Genomic DNA, 20482 nt, shown 5'->3' on the forward strand with positions numbered 1-20482 from the left:
CAGGGCTACCCTGGCAAAGCCAGTGCATATGGGCCTCATACCAGTAAGCTCCCCCTTCCTCATCTGCTCTTACTCCTCCCACACATGGAATACAGCTGCCTTGTGCAAAACTGATGCAATATAACTTTGTCACTTATATCATCACCTGAGCACTCGGATACCACCCTGGGAAAGCCAAGCAAAGCAAGTTTTTCAAAATAATGGTATCAGCGGACCATTTATAGACATATTTGAGAGCATTTCACAAGCACAAACACAATCCCTGAATGGGTTATAAAACAAAAATTTCAAGCGGAGGGATGCAGTGAACTTTACGGCCTGATACGTGTTTAAGAGATAGACCAAGCGTTTTAGTTTTTTTCGACCGGCGACGTTACTAGCACTTTACATTTACGCCGACACGCCCTCCGTGAAATCTCCGGCTCTCAAATCCCTCCTCCGTGAGGTAAGATGGCAAAATCACACGATCTCTGAGGTCACTTCTAATTCCTTTACTTCATGGTTCTCCTTTCTCCATCTACCTTATAAATACTCTGACTGAGAAGTAGATTGTAGACCCCTGTATGGAGCTGATCTTCGAACCGCATTCACTGATGAATTTTCCTTAACAGAGGCTCACACGAAAGCAGATGACTGCATCTACCACAGGGAGACACAGGCGCGTGACCACCACGGAGCGTGTAAGAACACGTACTAAAGTGCTTGAGGCTTTTTTAAAGAGTAAACAAAAGACCACATTATAGATGTATCAGACTCATTTATTATTTAGAAAAATAAGAGTATATTGGACAACGATGCTTTCAGTTTTTATGACTATCATTCATAAATAAAAAGACAACTATCTATATAAACGCCTCTGTTTAGATAAGTCAGTAATGGAAAGCTATAATTTTAACTCAAATTACATAATATAAAAATACACAACTCATCCACACTGCTAGGATACCCTCAAACAAACTCATTTAAAAATAGAATGTCCCCAACTTTTTCAGCATTACTATAAATACAATATTACATTTGTCCTTATTTTCTCTTATAACAGTTCTTTTTTCAAGACTTAAAATGTAGTATTTGTATTTTTTGGAATTTTTGATATATAGATCACGATTTAATTTGAATTCACAGATTCTGTGACAAACCAACAGTATTTACTTATACATTGACATACAGCACAACATGGTGGCCAAGTATTAATGACAATAATTAACAAACTATTAAAACATTAAGAAAATCATCATTTTAACAATTTAAATGTTTTATGATCATTTACATCCAACACATATTTACGAATAACTTTAGAAAGTGTATCAATTTTTTTGATAGGTTTCCTATATTATTTTCACCCTCGCTGTAGAAATGTTTTTGCTGTCTAGATTTAATCGATGTGCTGATTAAAGACATGTATTAACAGTAAAGTTACATGTATTAGTGTTATATTTGTGTGTGTGTATCAAGTAATCCAAACTTAGGGTGTGAATCAAAGCCATTTAGAAGGCAAATTGAAGACAAAAATAACATTACTTAAGCTGTCTTTTGTAAACTGCATCTCCCAAGTTGTGTTTTGCAGCTCTAGTTATGATCCAATAAACAATTCAACATGCTACTTTTGTTTTTTTTCTCCTTCTGCCTCTTTTTCACATGTTAATTTTGGTGTCTCTTTACTGACCACACAAAATAGGACTCTCATCATCAACACCTCTCCTAGGAGAAGTCAAATGAGTTCGATGAGGTGTTGAGTATTATTTTCCCTTTTACTTTTCCATATTTACCTGGTCCAATGACACTCTTAACCATGTAGTTTTTCTTCTGTCTTTTTAGGTCGTCTGTTTCCCCCCAGTTATCAGGGTACACCAAGGGAACTGTCCCTGGATCAAGGTGAACTGTGCGCCTCCATACAAAATTATCATCATGTGAGGGTTTAGAATGTCAAACATGTTCTACAAAAACTAACCAGGGATTCAAAAATTAACACCGTTTTAAAGACGCATTTATCCAAGCTCATGGCGTGATCTCCAGCAGAAGCGTGCGCTACTGAACCCTGTACTAGCCACATGAACAAACGCCGGCACTTCATGTGGTCAGAGCAGCTGAAATGGCCTTTACAGGAGTTTTAATTTCTTGATTTTGGCCTGGATTTTGAAGGGGAATGCTGCTGGGATTTTCACACTGTTCATTTATCTTCAGGGAAGTGGTGTGTTCTTGATGATTTTTGCTCTCTCCGGCAAATCCTAATGTCACACTCTCCCCAGAAGGCTGAAACGGCCTCTCCAAGTGAAGCACCTGTTTCCCTGCTCCGGTTTCTTGTTCCTGCAGCAACCTCTCCACCTCCACCTCGAGCTCCAGAGTCTCCTCGTCAGCTTGTACATCCAGCTGCTGCATCAACTCTTCCAACTTCTTAGCCTTGCGGAGCTCGTTCTGCTGTATGATTGTACAGAGGTGCTCAGTGAGGCGCTCTTTAGTCTCAGTCTTGCGCTGTAGCTCTAGCTTCGCCGCGACATACTCTGCTTCAGCCCTGTCATAGCGCTTCCTGTAGGGACAGGTACAAAGATCGGTCCGTTGGTTTTCCACTTAAGAAGATATTCAAAGGAGGGCCTAGAAACAATAATTAAACTCCAGAACTGGGAAAAAATCAAGAAATATAATGCAGATACGGATACCCATATTATATGCACACTTGTCCTACATGTCAGACAAACCAGGCTGGTGATGCTGAAACTTTTACAACATCCACATTTGGACCCTCCTAATGTAACGACATTCTTCCGCAATCATTTCCTCTTCCCGAAGCTGGGCTTGGATGAAAGCAGGCTGAGAGGTTAATTCAGTGGTGAGCTAGCTCTGGTCAGGGAGAGCCCTGATTTGTAGTGTTTCTCAACTTCCGTATTATAACTATCACCACCACGGCCAACTTCAGGCTGTTAATGTGACATCACTGATTGCAGAACTGGAAAGAGATACACAAAATCTGCTCTCATGAACCAATGTAACCTAGCTCCAGCACACAACTGGTCAGAATGTATGAGAGGCCAAACAAAATAAGAGAAGAAAATCTGTATCTCTTAACAGATAAGAAAAGGAAGAAGAATTTTGGTAGAGAAGGATATGGACAGTGGTTGCAAGGTGAATGTAAATGATACTAGGTGAGGCAAGAAGCAAGCATCAAGTAGAACAGAAACATTTCAGGATAGGTTTAGGATGGGCTTCTCAATGCTGGCACTACTGACCACTTGGACATAACATTCTCTGTTCTAGGGAGCAGTCCTGTACATTGCAGGACGCACAGCAGCATCAGGGGCTTTCTCCCACTCCGCTGGTAGCACCCAATATTTGTAATAACCAAAAAGGTCTCCAGATGCTACCAAAAATCTCCTCAGGGGCAAAAACTGCCCCCAGTTGAGAATCCCTGGGTTAAGTTGTTCCCTCTCCATTCTGCAACAATAGACTACTGTTAGACTTTGTTTAGGACATTTTTTCTATTTACATATATATATACACACACACATATATACACATATACATATACATACATACATATATATATATATATATATATATATTTTTTTTTTTTTTTTCATTCCAAAGATAGGTAACACCAATCTTAGAAGTAAGGTAATTCTACTGGGGAAGTCACCCTGTAATGTCTTTTTTCCTTTGTATTAGGTTGACACAAAAAGAAAAACTATCATATGTCAGTTCACTGTCTTTTACCTTTTCTTTTTCTTTTTTTTTTTGGCCAGGAAAAGAGACTGGCCCACATTTATCAACTAATTGTTTAGTTTAATAACCACTAACAGTTGTGAAAGTCATGGTGACTTACCTGTTATGACTGCCTACATCAACTCAATGTAGTAAGTACTTTCTGGCACTACAGTTACAGCAAAACAGAAACAGTTATATCTCCTAACATAAGATTCTCTGTCTTGAAAAAGAATATACTGAAAAAATGAAAGGCTTTGATTTTTAGAAAAGCTATGGTTCAAAACCTGTCTTTGCCATTTACTGTGTATGTACCTGTTTTGGTCAAGACCTTTTTTGAATGTAAAGAACAGATATCCAGTCAAACTAGCTCAGGTGAAAAGTGGGTTTTATTGTAGGATACAAGAGGCAATCTCACAAGCATGTCATCAGAATCAAAAACTATTCTCTTTAATGCTCAGAAACCACAGTTTCTCTCATTTTGGCTTTCCGATTGTACTCCCAGCCCAATATGGCCACCAGCTGTGGCTCTGCATCATATGCACTCCACTCAGTTTCTCAGTGCTCCAGTTCCGGTGGGGGGAGGCTCGGGGAGGGAGGGAACCAGGCTGGCTGAGCATGGCGCATCAGTTTGGACAGAGCTCCTGGCGTCCAGCCAGGCCACCGACTCCTATTTAGCCTCTGGATTGAATGTTCTGGAGTCGGTGGCCCATCCTTGTTTTAAGCAGGTGTGGCCCAAGGGTCAGCACCATGAGTATGAAACACACCTGGTTCCTAAGGAAGAGGCTGGAGAATATACGTGCAACGTCTGAAAATTCTAGTACAGCGATCCTTGGTAGTAAGTTCACCTGAGTTTCGGTTTATTTGTAAAATGGCAATGATATTATTACTTCATAGGAGCATTAAGATTATGCGGTGTAAACAGGGAAAGTGTCTCGCCCAGTCCCGGGCAGGCACTGAAGAAACAGAACTTCTTCAGAGCACCAGAATCCAAAAGTGTTATCACTAAACACGTAGTGTATCTCAAGCTAAAATTAGGCAAAGTTTCAGGACTTGGTGTTTATACTTGAAAACTGTTATTTACATAATGTTCATTTGCCATTTTTTTTTTTTTACCATCACGTAGTAACTCTAAGAATGAGAAAACTAGCTGTTTTTCAATTATCCTCTAGGATAAAAGAATTGTTCCAAAGGAGCCTTGTTGGATATGTGAATCCCTCATTTTCAAACTTTGTAACATGTCCTGTTTATGAATGTTGTTGCATCAAGCTTAAGAGCTCTGACAACATCTCCACGGGTATATGAATACTTTGCCCCATCCCCCAACTCAAACCTCCTTTCTGTGGTCTGGGGTCTCCCTCAGCCAGCCAGAGTCAGCTAGTAAAGATTTACTGACTGGGCTCATGAATGCTGAATTGAAATTAAAGTTGCAAATAGGTCCCTAGGTTTCCATTGATCTTTTACCCTGGATAAATCACTGAAGATTTTGCATTTTGTTTATTTATTTAAAGTTCTTCTGGCCAGAAACATGCATATATATTCATGTACAGAGTGATTTATGTTTGAAATGTTGATTAATTTCACAAACTGCACTGCGAGCCGGAGGGTCGGGTGGCTAATACCAAATCAGAGTATGATGACGTTTTGGAACAGAATAGTAAGAGCATTATACGTAATGCAGTAAAATAAATTGAACTGGAAATGTAATTACAGAATTGTGTTGTTATTTTAAAGGGACATCGAGTGATTTAATGAATGTTATTTAAAGGATTCTAGAATCTGTCCCTTGGTTTTGGTATCCTGATATTTTTTAAGAACTCAATCATTAACCCTCGGCATGCTGTTTGGTTCCATCAGTCCACTTTTAGTTTTCTCGTTTCTTTTCCAAACAGTTCTAACTATTTGTAAGGATCAACATATCAAGGTTCTTATACTAAGAAAGGATAGAATAAAACTACATTTTACAATTACTATATGGGCCCATTGGATCCTTTTATACATCTGAGATACACTGTAGGACTGTTGAGATAGGATATATTGTTCCTATATCTTAAAATATTTTGCCATTTTACCACCCTGGGAATTATTTCCTTATTACTCATCAATTATTCCCATTTATGCAGAAAAACATTAATAAAAAAACAGAGAATGACGGAATGACCTAAAGATGATGCCCCAGTGAAAATAAATAATCATTGTTTAGTTTCCTTATTGTTTTGTTCAAAGTATTACATCATCTTTCAAAAAGATCTAAAAAAAAAAAAAAAAGACTAGAAACACCGTATCTGTAATCTATTTGCAGTTTTCAGTAAACACACTTCAGAATTAGTATTTTTCATTTCCTGCCCACAGTGACAAAGTAGAGAAAGTTGACAGATGAAGACATTTCGCAGCTATTAGACAAATCAAAAGACAAATGTTGTGGTAGGTAAAAAACATGGCCACCCACAGATAGTCACTCCCTAATCCCCAGAATCTGTGAATCTTACCTTACAAGGTAAAAGATGTGATTAAGTTAAAGATTCTGAAAGGAGTTTATTCTGAATCATCAGTTGCACCCTAAATACAATCACATGTATCCTTTTAAGAAAGAGGCAGAGAAGTTTTGAGAGAGAAGAGGAGGAAGCAATGTGACTACAGAAGCACAGAACTTGGTGCAGCACAAGCCACGGAGGACCCGCAGCTCCCACGAACTGGGAGAGGCAAGGAAGGGATTCGGCCCTGAAGTCTCTGAAGAAGACCAACCCTGCCGACGCCCTGATTTCAAACTTCTGGCTTCCAGAAATGTAAGAGAATAAATTTCTGTTGTTTTAAATCACCCAGTTTGTGGTAACTTGTCACAGCAGCCTAGTATCAGCCTAGTATCGGAACCTAATATCAAGGCCGAAACAGCAGTCTAGGTTCTAGACGGTGAAACGATCCCAGACCGTGAAGTCTCAAGAGTACGAGACTTCAGAAAAACATGTCCTAGATGAACTTTCTCAAGCTGAGAGTCAATGAATGAAAAATACATTTCTGAGGATAAAAAGGAAACATTATTCTCTTGGAGTTAATAATTCCAACAGAAAGAACTCGATCACACAGTATTTTAAGTACTTGGACTGTCTTGTGTTGTGAAAGGATGTAATTGCATTCTTTCAGCTTTTCATGATGTTGGGAGTCAAACGTTACTTGACACAAAGAGGTCTGCTATGCTTACATTCTTACTAAAATTGTTAATAAAGCTGTTTTCCACAATCCCTATTATTTTTACTTCTATAAATTATACAGAAAACATTTATGTATATATGTGTGTATGTGTATGCACGTGTTTGTGTATATGTCAATGGGTGTGTCTATTAAACACAGATAGCAAACACCGATTATAGTATTTCCTGGTCCACGAAGGGTCAAAGAAATGTTCTACACACAGCCACTCTGTTTCACAAGCTGGTCTAATGCAGCATATGGCAGCCTGGTAATCACAGATGGGAACAGCAGCACTAATTCTCTCAATTTGCTTCACTCAAAGTGTTGGTCTCCTTAAAGGGATCTACTCTAACAATGCCCTACAGAAACCAATTTTAAAGCAAAGTCTGGACTATTCATTATCTAAGAACCTTTTGTGGACATTGCACTGTACTAAAAAAATATAATAACAGTTTTATTTAAAAAGAAAAAACACAAGATCTCCAATAGAAACTGGCTGCCCTGGGGATTAGCTACCAGTAGAAATCTAAACCACAATACGGTATCACCAACCTCTAATTTCTCAATAACCACAGATGTAAATTCAGAAAATGTCCTAATCACTGGTCCTAATCACAATTGTCTATGGCTTCTCTTTGATTTCTCTCAACACCTTAGCTTTTTAAAAACAGCCTCACACATACAATATGGATATTCACATACAACTATGTCAGTATCAGTACCACGAGAAATTGCCATCTTTGTTAAAAGACGTAAAATTTTATCTCAAATTTTTTACTATGTAAAAACTTACTAAAATTTCATTAAACACATTTATATATTACAGGATGTTTTCTTCTTTAACCAGTAATCCAACCTTCTTTGTGTTCTCTGAAGACTAAAACTGACATTTCTTATATTATGTTCAGGAAACAAACGTACCCTTCTCCAACCTCCTCTACCACAGAATTAAAATATAATGACATGGTTTTCTGTAAAGGTAACCATAATAATCTGAATTATTCATACAAAGGGCTACAAAGGCCTAAGAATGTTCCCCTGGTAAACTTAAGTTACAGAGAATAAAATACACTGAAAATCCAGAATTAGTTTTATCTTAATAAAATCTTGGTTACCTCCTTAGTGACCTTATTAATAGAAATCTCCAGTTATCAGCTACTGATGACATTAAGTTAAGCAGTTAATTAATAAAGGCAACCCATTAAGCCTAATAACATATGGTCAAACAACAATTACGAAAATCACAAGGACACCACAAACCTCTTTCTTAATAAACCCTGAGTTAAAAACCACAATCAAGCATTTCTGCTTTATTAAACTGTTCAATAAACATTCTGATGCTGTGGTTTACCCTGGACTAATGAGGCATTCTGATTGATTTCTAGTGTTACAGAGAGAGATGCAAAACTGAGTCATTAGCATGGCATTCCCTTGTGAAAAAAGACAATTCAGGATGATTAAAGCAATGCTGAAAGGACTAAAAACCCTGAAATTGGACCTAATTTTTTGCCCTTTTATCTGCTTGCAAAGTTCATGTAATCCTTTACATGTGTTAGTTCATTTAAAAAATTCTCCATGATGAATTTTTCACTAAAAAATGCCAATGATTGAAACCAAGAAAACACATGATAGCAAACTATTGTATCAGAATATAATCGAAAAGAAAAACAAAAAGAGGAAAATCTTCAAGTTTTCAAGACAGAGTGGTATTTTCTTTAAAATACTCATAGGCTTTTTTAAAAAAAAGCTAGATTTTCTTTCTTTGATGAAAACTGAAATGAGAATTTAGGCTAATCTCTAAGGACCATCTCAGATAACCAAAATTTCTTAATAGAAAGAGTAGAGTTGATGTTAGAACAACAGAATTTGGGGACAAGTCATTTAGACATTTAGAGTCCCAAACATTACACAGCTGATGGTTTAGCAAGAAAGACTAAAATGTAAATAAATAATGCAAGAAACGCTCTAACAGGAATATGAACTAGGGTGGGACAAATTTAAGGAAGACTTCAAGAAGAAGAGATGCTGCATTTAGTACAAAACAGGAATAGAGCACCTAACGGTATTGTTATGAGGCTTCAATGACAACATACCTGAGAGCTCCTGGCTCTGCTGGCAATAAACATTAATTTGCTCTGACTGCTGGGTCAGAGTTCTCTCAACTCACCGCGCACATGAATACTCGAGGCTGGCCTGATCGATCCGGTTTCTGAGGATTCCAATGTCAGCTGACACCATGTCATCTAGAGCCTGTAACTCCTTTTGAATCCGCTTTAGTTTCAAGGTCTCTGCTTGAGTTCTTTTAGATCTAGAAAAATGATAGAAAAATAAAAACACTTTAAAATCATGTATCTATACACAATATTAAGTGGAAAAAAAGCAACCTACTATATATATAATATGATTTTAATGTATAATTTTTAAAAATTAGAAAAAAAAAACCCAGCACAAATTGAAATAAAACAAATGCTGGCAACATTTTGGTTTATCTCTAAGACTGCATTTGTGCTGTTTTCCCTTATTATTCCAATACACAAAGGAAAATGTAAGATTTAAAAAAAAAAAAAAACAACGAATAGTTCACTTATAGGTCTATATTCATTCCATGAGGATGAGAATAAACATTGAAAGAATGCATCTGTATTCTCTTTACATGGAGCATCCAACAAAGCTTTCTAAATTTCTAGCCTTAAATTCTTGCTAAGCCCATTTTCATGTGTCTGACACTTAGTGGACAAAGAACCGATGCCTGTATTAAACACCATTTCTTTTTTTTTTTTTTTTTTTAAAGATTATTTGTTTATTTGATAGCCAGAGATCACAAGTAGGCAGAAAGGCAGGCAGAGAGAGGAAGGGAAGCAGGCTCCCCGCTGAGCAGAGAGCCCGATGCGGGGCTCGATCCCAGGACCCTGGGATCATGACCTGAGCTGAAGGCAGAGGCTTTAACCCACTGAGCCACCCAGGCGCCCCTAAACACCATCTCTTTATATTTTTTGGTTTTAACCCATTTCCTCCAAAGTTTTGTTACTTTAATTTTTGCTTTTTCGGCAATACTACAGTTCCTCAAAATTCCTTCTGGGGCTCAAAACCAAATACTCTTTTTTTCCCCTTTGTTTAAAAGCACATTCAACTTCAGTACCCTCACCACCCCCAAACACATGACACAATGAAGAAACAACAAATACAAAAGCCAACCTTCAATCTGATTTCACTTATTTCAAAGTTTCATGCCCATTCTCATAGAATAAAACTCCCCCCAAAAACCACCATATTGCCACTTATAACCTCCCGATTTCTACTCCATTATGCATCTTCACTTGTTTTCTGCTTACAAAAGTTAACAGTAAGTACTTCACTAGTGCGTTTATTAATAATCTAATCAGGTTATGTTTCCTTACATTTCTGCCTGTATCAATACTTTTTGTCTTCAACCAAATGCAAATAAAGAACAAGTGTTGAGCCTATAAATCTTTTTGTAAAATCCCCAGTGAACAGCCTCCCCAACCACTTCCAAACTGAAGACTAGTAACTGAAGTGATTTCTAAAATCACTTTTCACTTTCAATAATCATGTTGTTTTTTTTCTTGAAATGTAAGTTCAGTTAGTTGCATATTTCCTGTTTCATGAAAGATCAAGGGGGACCAGCTGAAGAAAAAAAAATCATTTTCAAATACGTATATCCCTGACAGATAAAATTCTGAATGACTCATATACCTACCTGCCCTTCTCTCTAGCCCTGTCCCTTCCCCTCCCCCAACATATACACCAGCTTCAATAACCAACAGTTTTGCCAGGTTTTTCTGAAGATCTGAAAAGAAAATGCCAACAATATCGCTTGCATTTCATTCTTACTATTCTCAACCATTATTTCACTGACTAAGTTCGGTTTCCTGAGGCCACAGCACATTGGAAATTACAAACTAAAAGGGCAGAAAGATTGGGTGAGAGAGGTGGAAAGTGGCTCAAATGGGAATGTTGCTGTTGGAGGCTAGCACAACGTAGTAAAGGAAAAACAAACTGACACTGGGAGGTGACAGAAAAATCGAAGTGCATATTAATAGGGCAGAGCGCTCACAATGCTGACCTTGAATCACTGATGAAAGGCTGTATCATGTATTAGCGAGGGCAGGTAAATTATTCAAGAAAAATGTCCACAGAAAACACAATTAAGATTTCTGGGAGTGGAAGTCACCTATGTGGAATAAACAATCTTACTCTTTTACATGTCGCATGACTAAAGCCTCCCCATGTCAAAATTAAAACCTGCATTTGTTGCTAATACACTTAACCTGATGGCTATTCACCATTTCCTTAGGATGTGTAGATGGTTAAAACAGAAAATACTGATGTTGATTCTGAAGTTCTAACTGCATCTGTATTCACAAATTCGGTATTATTTAGGCTTACGAAGTCCTCCTCAATAAATGAAGGCTGGAATTTCAGTATCATTTATAAAAGATAATTTGTTTAGCTTTAAAAGTAACACTGTAGAGGGGTGCCTGGCTGGCTCAGTCAGTAGAGTATGTGACTCTTGATCTCGGGGTTGTTGAGGTCAAGCCCCATACTGGGCATGGAACCTACTTTACAAAAAACAATCAAAAAGGAATGTTGTAGAGAAAATGTCAATTTATCAAAAGAGACAAGGGGAAACAAATAGAGAACACGACAGAACCGATTACAGGTTACTAATAACCTCTCCTAGTTCAGGTGCCTCACCTTTCTGCAATAGCTTTAGCCAAAAGAGCTTTCTTACGTTTATTTTTCTCTTCCATTAGCCGTTGTTCTTGCTGGAGAACTTCCCAACGAGACTTTTCTTGCCTAGGGAACAAAAAATTTAGAAAAATTAGTTTCTGAAACCCCATCCTACACCTTACCAGGCTTAGCCCCACTTTGTGTAAAATTTAATCAACCAGATTATGTATATTTTCTTTCAAAAACCCTCTTAAAAGGAACCCATCTGCAGCTCGTTATTTTGTGTTCTAATAGGAACCAAGATTATGATTTGAAGTCAAGAAGCCTTACATAAACTGGACCTTTGAAATCCATTATATGTATATAATCTAGGAAGCCACAAACTGGAAGCCAGAGTACTATGGCATTTCTTAGGAGAACAAAGAAAGTTGTATAGGTTAATTATGTATTATATGCAAAACGGAGAGCAAAATAAATTGGCATGTAGTTAATACCACGTTTTATCTTTTAGAGTTTCTATACTGAAAGTCTCTACCACTTAACACTCTCAGGATAATAAACAACATTGATTTCATTCTTTTTTTTTTTTTTTTTAATTTGCTTACTTCCAGCTCTCAAACATTTCTCTTTCTTTTTTTTTTTTTTTTAAAGATTTTTATTTATTCATTTGTCAGAGATAGTGAACACAGGCAGACAGAGAGGCAAGCAGAGGCAGAGGGAGAAGCAGGCTCCCCGCTGAGCAAGGAGCCCGATGCGGGACTCGATCCCAAGACCCCGGGATCATGACCCGAGCCGAAGGCAGCTGCCCAACCAACTGAGCCACCCAGGCGTCCCTCAAACATTTCTGAACAGAGTAAAACACCATGAGCTAGGGTGTGAATGCCGGGCCACCAAGAAACTTCAAAGATCTGAAAATAGCCTTCCATCTGTTCAACCTGAGAGACTTAGATTCAAATTTCTCATAAATTCAACAACTTGATATCAACTCGAACAAGGTCACAATGAAGCTATTCATTCCTTTTATTGTCATTTCTTATGGCCATCGTATCAAAATTCTCTAGTCCCAGACCTGGTAACCAGGTCCATATTTACCACTTTTCTTCCCACTCCCAGCGCCTCCATCCTGCAGCTGGCACTGGTCACTCTCACTTTCACGATCGCAGGCATCTTCTCACCCAGTGCTGGAGTTCCAGCTCAGCCAGCGCCCTCCCCTGAATGCGCCGCCGTGCTGACACCTCCATTGTCTCTAACCTCTGTTTTGCTCAGAGTCTCTCTCCCCGGAGGCCTTCGGGATACACGACGGCATCAGGGAGCTCAACAGACAGGAAGCCTCAGCTTCCACATCCTTCTTCATCTCCCTCATTCTCTACTATTCTCTGCCCTCACTTCTGCCTCTTCCAGAGATGTGAGATGCCATCTCTGAGCATTCTGTAGGATAGACCTTTCCTTTCCCCTTCTTATAGGCTCAGAATTCCTTCTTTTCAACAACAGTCCCCCAAATTGCATGTCTTCTAGGAAAATTTTCCCAAGTACTTAAAAAAAATTCTTTTTCCTAACAACATTCAATCTAAATTGTCCAGCTCAATTTAAACCCACCCTCCCCTACTTGTCTCAGGTCTGTGCAGATAAGCTACATTTAAAGACATTTAAATGTATGCACTTGTTCAATGTTGTTTTCAGAATTCATGTGGCTTTGTATCTCTTGTAAAAATATCTCTGGGTTGTGAACTCATAGCACAGAATCTGGATCAGAGAAATCCTAAGATACTGTGAGACTCAGAAAATGGAAAACAGAAACAAATGCCACCCTGATAAACCAGGAGGAAATAAACATGAGTGGATATTAAAACACAAGCTATAGGATAAATATTTTGAGAATTCACAAGTGATAGAATGGCAATTTCCATAAAGAATGTCTCTAAACTAAATTCTGGAGGTAGTTTCTAATAAAAGCACATTAAACAAAGAATAAAAAAAAATCTAATGATGGAGCTGAATTGTTTTATTAGTCCTCTCCATTTCAACTTTCCTTTGACCATCCCTTCGTATCTCTTCACAAATGGATCCAGAAAGACCTATATGTGAACCCCAACTCTGCTACTTACTAGCTATGTATTTGCTTTGGGAATAAAATTATCTTTTATGAGTCCAAGATATCTATGCAGTGAAAATCATGAACAGGTACTGTAAGCTGCTGCAAAGACGAAGTGACGTAACATGTATGGCATGCCCAACACTGACGGGTTTACGATACATTTGCAGGTAGGATTCTTTAACAGGTTATGCATTATACTTCTAGGTTAGAACATAAAGGAGAAAATGTTAAAACTATTATTTCTTCAAAGCCTAACTGAGGAAAAAAAAGTAAAATGGAAAAAAGTCTCACAGATATATAGACTTACTAACAATTCCACTTTCTTTTTTTCCATTTTGCAATCTGGCTTTGGGGGCAGAACCTCGGCGTTTTTGTGACTATCATGGGAATTCTCAAGTCCCAGTTCCCTTGGTGGACTTTCAGTCCCCTGTGGTTTTCCATCACCAACAGGAGAGGCGAGGGTAAGAGGACCAGGAGGAACCTGGAGAGAAGAATGTGGTTCTGGACTATTAAAGCCTGGTTTTGGTGCAGAAAGCAGCTGCTCTGCAGGTCCGGAGCTGGATCCATCCTGAAGTCCAAGTTTTTGGCTTTGCTCTTGAAGAGCTTTTTCCCGCTGAAGTTGTTGTCGACTTTTCTTCACAGGGAGACGTCGCTGTGGTTCAAATGGATCTGTGTGAAAAAGAGAATGGAGAAAAATTCCCTTGTGTGAGCAGCAAATAGAATTTCTCTAAGAAAATAAAGGATTAACATTAAACTTTGATAATAATTCTACAGGGCTTCTTCCTTCTTCCCTACCACAAAAGCCCAGGGAAAAACAGCCATCTTCCTATAGCATTTTAACAGTACTCCAATCACACTGTTAATATTAAAAAAAAAAAAAAAAACTGTCCCAAATCAAAATTTACCTTAAAAGAAGTCCATTTGTCTGTTGAGTTAGGGCTCAGAATAAAAATGCAAGATTTCTTTTTCAACTTGAATTGAGAACTGCCTCAAGAATCAACTAATTTGACCAAACAAGGTAGACAAATGAATCCTTGATTGGTCTTAAATTTGATTTATGATTCTATCTGTTCTCCTGAACTAAAATGGTGGCTGCATTTACAGATAGGCTACACCTTTCTTAACTAACAGCAGATCTTAGGCCAATCTGATACACAGGTAGATGCTAATGCACGAAGTATAACTGAATGAAATCTCTTATTTCCAAGAATGCTAGTTAACCCTCAATTGTTAGCTTTCGTCTTCCAGAGCAGAGCAAGGTTGTGTTCCCCAAAGTCAGTTAGCCATTAACCAATATACGCAAGCTAATTTTTTTTAAAGATTTTATTTATTTATTTATTTGACAGACAGAGATCACAAGTAGGCAGAGAGGCAGGCAGAGAGAGAGGGAGAAGCAGGCTCCCCACTGAGCAGAGAGCCCAATGCGGGGGCCCGATCCCAGGACCCTGGGATCATGACCTGAGCCGAAGGCAGAGGCTTTAACCCACTAGAGCCACCCAGGTGTCCCTGCGCAAGCTAATTTTAATAGCAGCCTAAGCAAACCAATAAGGAAGATAAAACAACTGGGAGGAATTTTTTTTAAAAAAGCACCCCATTTAATACCCCATTATACTTTTTGGGTTATCCATGCCAGTGTTAACCTTATAAGACAGAGTATGGGAGAATTTACTCACAATCACACTGTATTTATTAATAAGATCTGTAAATGGTATTGTTTACAAAATGGGAAAAGAAACTGTGGTGAAGTCCCTGTGAATGAACTCAAATAGAGCTTTTAAAATTCTGTACATTGACTTCTGAAGCAACACAAGCCTAGTATTTAAATCTTCCAAAGGAGAATTAAAAGCTTTGGAGTCACAGCTCCCCTACTGCTTTTGTCCAGCTCAATAACCTTAAGCAAGTCAATTAATTATTCCACACCTCAGTTTCTTCATATGTCAAAGGGGGTGAAAATTTACCTGCTCTATTTAACTCATGGAGTTGATGTAAGGATTAAATGAGACAGGTAAAGAAAATATCTTTAAAAGATACATGTACCATCAAAAGTAAAATGTTTATTGTTCGCTTTTGCCAGAAATACAAAGTAGCCCCCTCTATTCTGGGACAGAAACTTATTCTTAACCACCGGTCTTTAGCCGCACCATCAGAAAATGCCACTGAGCCTGTTTACTTCCCAGTTACACTCACGAAGCTGAATTAATAGTCCTTACAAAATCCAGTACTGCAGCTTCCATTCCATTTTGCATTTTCACAGAACCTGCATATGAGATTAAAACTGCTACAATAATCAAGTAACAATAAATCAAACAATAAACTAGGCCACTTAAAAACAGAACATATGATATAAGAACACCTGGAACTAATAAGCCATTATAAAAGGTTGCAGAATGAAAGATTAATATACAAAAGTCAAATGCTTTCCTATGTACCAACAATGAACAAGTAGAATTTGAAATTAAAAACACAATGCCATTTGCACTAACACTAAAAAACATGTAATATTTAGAAATAAATCTAAGAAAGTAGAAGATCTATAAAGAAAACTACAAACTCTGGTAAGGAAATCAAAGAACTACATGGAGAGATATTCCATATTCATGAATAGAAGATTCAATACTGTCAAGATGTCAGTTCATCTCAACTTGATCTACAGATCCACTGCAATCCCAATCAAAATCCCAGCCAAGATAGTTTGTGCAAACTGACACAATGATTTTCCAGTTTAATGGAGGCAAAAGACTCAGAATACCGAGTATAATACTGAAGAACAAAACTGTAGGACTGGTATTACTTGACTTCAAAACCTACTATTAAGCTGCAATAATAAAGACAGTTGGTATTAGTGAAAGAATAGACAGACCAATGGAGCAGGACAGAGAGCAGAGGAACAGACAAAATGACTCATGAAATAGAAGAGAGAACCCAGGAAGAGGTTCCGACATGCATGGAGCACTGGTATATGACTGAGATGGCACGTGGACTCATTCAGTAAGTGGACTTGAGGAAAAAACTGCTGTAAGGAAAAGATAAAATCAGATCCATACCTCACACCATACAAAAACAAACAAAACATTCCCCAAATGGGTTAAGGGCTTCATGTCAAATCAGCACTTTAAAATTCTTATTAGAAGCACATTTCTTTATGCAGCGTTTTGAATCTGTTGTAGTTTACAATAAAAATGATTGTTAAAAATTGAAATAAGTATTAATATCTTATGGTAGGGTACTATTACCTCCTGGTAGGGTACTAAGTTCTTAAGACACAAAAATGTTGACAAATTTCACCATATTAAAATTAAATGCTTTGTTCATCAAAAGGTAAAAGTTAAAAGACAAGTTACAAGCTAGGAGGAGATATCCAGAGAAGATATTCATAATATACCCAGGAAAGATCTACTGTCAAGAACAAATAACTTACGAATATTTTCTTTAGACATTGACAGCATTGTAGCTGCACTTTTTTATTTCCAGTTTTTTAGTATGAAATAAGTCATACATCAAATACATGTATGTGTTATAGACACATATCCAACCTGGATGGATAATTAAAAACAGTAACATTTACAAATAAAATATGACTATAATAGACATAACTGCTATTTAATGACAGACGTTATCTTCTCTTTTGGAACACACAGATAATTGCATTTATTGGCCTCCAAATCATATTACTTGCTTTTGTTAAATGAAATGTAAGTATGACTGACACCTATCATTTACTGACAGAAGCACTGAGTTGCTAATGCTCAATTCTCAACCTTTTTCTCCTTATGCCATGGTGAACCCCTAAATGATAGCACCAAAACACAATGTGAAGTCATTATGTGGGAAAGAGTGACTTGCCTGACCATATCGGACATGAAGCTAGAGTGAAAAATAAACATTTATGATTTTAAACAGTTGATAAATTAGGGCTATTTGTTACTGTAGCATAACTTGTCTCAACTTGATTTCATTATTACCAATACTTTTGAAATTCCCGATGTATTTGCCCCTTCCAGATAATATTCCCTTGCCTCTCTAGTATCCTGCACTTTGATGTCCTATGTTCCCAAAGAACATACCTATGTTGCATGATTCTGATCTTCTACCAATGGTATCAGGTTGTTCTTCTGCGACTTGCTCTTTTCCTGCATTTTATTTATGAAATTTACACGTTAATGCTTCTGGGTATGCTTCATATATTCACATAGCTGTATAGCAGCCCACTGGATGGTTATAATACAATTTACTTATTCCCCCCCCCTTTTTTTAATGAACACTTGGTTTGTTCCCAGCTTTTTAATATTATAAGTAAGAATTCTAAGAACAGGGGCACCTGGGTGGCTCAGTCGGTTAAGTGTCTGCCTTCAGCTCAGGTTGTGATCCCAGGGTCCTGGGATTGAGCCCTGCATCAATCCTGCTCTGCGACGAGTCTGTTTCTCCTTCTCCCTCTGCCTGCCACTCCCCCTGCTTGTGTGCTCTCTCTCCCTAACTCAAATAAATAAATAAAATCTTAAAAAAAAGAATGTTAAGAACATTCTTCATCTTTCCTCATGTGCATATGGGTTTCTCTAGAGTGCTGGCACGCATATTTTTGCTAGCAACCAACTCCATCTTCATGGATTACTTAATTGTATTTTTAAGGTTGGAGAACTGGAAGGAGCCTTAAAAATTAAAAGTTCAGATCTTCCAGTTTTACAAATGAGAAATCAGAGGTAAAAAGATTTAGAGGTACAGCTAGGAGATCTATATGCCAATCACTGTGGCTACGGGTGTACAAAAATGTCAAGTAGGGTAGACATAGACTGGTGGTTGGTGTCTGTGCTCTAAGTCTCGCTACGGTACAACGGGCCTGGACATTAACATCCTTCCAGCCCTTCTCTATCTCAAACTGCAGAGATATTTACAAATGTACTTCTACAGAATGGATCTACTGTTATAATTTAGTCTATATTAAGGTTTCTTTCCCTTGGCAAACTCACCTCTGCCAACACATAACCTCTGAAATCTTTCCAAGCTCCATCAACCCCCAGCTAACTTTGTAGCAAGCTCTTGTAAGTTTTCTATTACCCATCACATTTTCGTTTGTCTCCTCACTAGACTACCGGCTCTTTGAAGGATGATGCCTGGTTCATCTTCGTAGGTGTAATACAGAAGCTGATACCTCTAACTTCACGTCAGACCAGAAGCACGGACGCTTGTACTCTGTACATTAAAGTATGTGAACCGATGTTCAAAACATAGAGCAGAAAGAATATGAGAACATCATAGGTAGGAGTCCGTTAACCACACACTGTAGTATACCTTTTATGATACAATTCTTTTTTTTTTAAAGGATTTTATTTATTTATTTGACAAAGAGTGATCACAAGTAGGCAGAGAGGCAGGCAGAGAGAGAGGAGGAAGCAGGCTCCCCGCTGAGCAGAGAACCCGATGCGGGGCTCGATCCCAGGACCCTGAGATCATGACCTGAGCCGAAGGCAGAGGCTTTAACCCACTGAGCCACCCAGGCGCCCCTATGATACAATTCTTGAAGACCTCTGGGCCAGTCAAAAGTTCCTCCACCTATATAATCTACCCTGGCCCTACGTTCCTACTTGACCACTTTTTCCATGTCAGCCTTAGGTTTTTACATCTGTGCTGACAACGCACAGACTTACCTGAGCAACACCCAATTTGATCACAAACTAACAAAACGCATGCCAGGGTTCATTTCATTTTCTCCCAAAGCAAAGTCTGTAAATTACGGTACTCAGAGTGATGGAGCGTGCACCACCAGGATCACCACAGTTTCATGAAACTTCAAGCACAAACAAAGCATAATTCATACCAAGAGCTTCTCACCAAATAACAGCAAAATTAGTTCCCCCATTAAAAAAAAAAACAAGCGAACAACAAGCACACGTTCCAGCGAGGGAAGCACAGCACTTCAGCTTACAGCGAAGTCAACAGGTACAATCTCACACGCAACCTCTCAAAAACCCTAGGTGTTCTCACTCTCGAGAGGCAGAACTACATGTCATCTGGCGACCAGAAGTGAACGCAAGACTCCAGATGGACTACGAAAAGCATCGTCTTTTCGCGTCTAGGCGGACCCCTGTGCTCCCTCCTGCCCAGCCACTGTCAACTCTGGTAAACTCATCACAGTCTGATGCGGTGCTCCTCCTCCTCCCCGCGACCCCAGCCCTCCAGCCCTGGTTCACGCAGCAGCCTTCCCACAGGCGACGGCTGGCTGTCGGCGCGCTTCCTCTCCCAAGTCCCAGTCCTTCCGCAGGGAAAAGTCACGTCCACATCCCTGAGCTGGAATCCCGAACTTCCCCTCCTAAAACAGGATCCCGGGTCCTGGGACTCGCCCCTCCCGCCCCGGCTCCCAACACACGCACCTCGGGAGCCGCTCACCCCCTCCTCCCATCACAGCGCCTTCCCCAAACACCAACACGTTACCCTCCTACCCACCCCTACCGCCTCAAAGCTGCAGCCCCGCCCCTTCCCCTCACTAAACCCGAAGGTGAAACCTCCGCCGGCACGTCCCGTTACCTTTAGCCTGCTTCAGTCGCCTCAGCTCCTCCTCAGAGAAGCCGGCCCAACCCCGCGCCATGCGCCCCGGCTGCCCGCGCCCCCAGAACGCCCAGACCTGGGAGCCCCGACTGCCAACGCGACGGCACAGGCACATCCGGGTTCTCTCCCGGCCGCGGCGGGCCGACCAATCAGCGCTCCGCGCTCTGGCGACGAGGCCCCCTCTCGCTTGTCGCAGGGCCCGGCTCCGTCCGAGTTGCCTCCGGCGCTGCCGGACAAACCGCCCGAGGAACTCGCGGCCGCGGAGACATT

At 39.3% G+C, this 20482-nt stretch overlaps 1 protein-coding gene across 1 annotated transcript; it reads right to left on the reverse strand.

The window, feature by feature from the left end:
* Nucleotides 1–741: 741 nt before the first annotated feature.
* GORAB (golgin, RAB6 interacting) lies at nucleotides 742–20348 on the reverse strand. The gene is made up of 5 exons (XM_080824128.1): nucleotides 20192–20348; nucleotides 13984–14341; nucleotides 11602–11703; nucleotides 9053–9193; nucleotides 742–2527 (listed from the first exon to the last, which is right to left on the reverse strand). The coding sequence occupies exons 1-5, from the start codon at nucleotides 20325–20327 to the stop codon at nucleotides 2071–2073; spliced, it is 1194 nt and encodes a 397-aa protein (XP_080680254.1). The 5' UTR covers nucleotides 20328–20348; the 3' UTR covers nucleotides 742–2070.
* Nucleotides 20349–20482: the final 134 nt, after the last annotated feature.

The sequence above is a fragment of the Martes martes genome (assembly GCF_963455335.1).
Source record: "Martes martes genome assembly, chromosome: 15".
Taxonomy (NCBI): Eukaryota; Metazoa; Chordata; class Mammalia; order Carnivora; family Mustelidae; genus Martes; species Martes martes.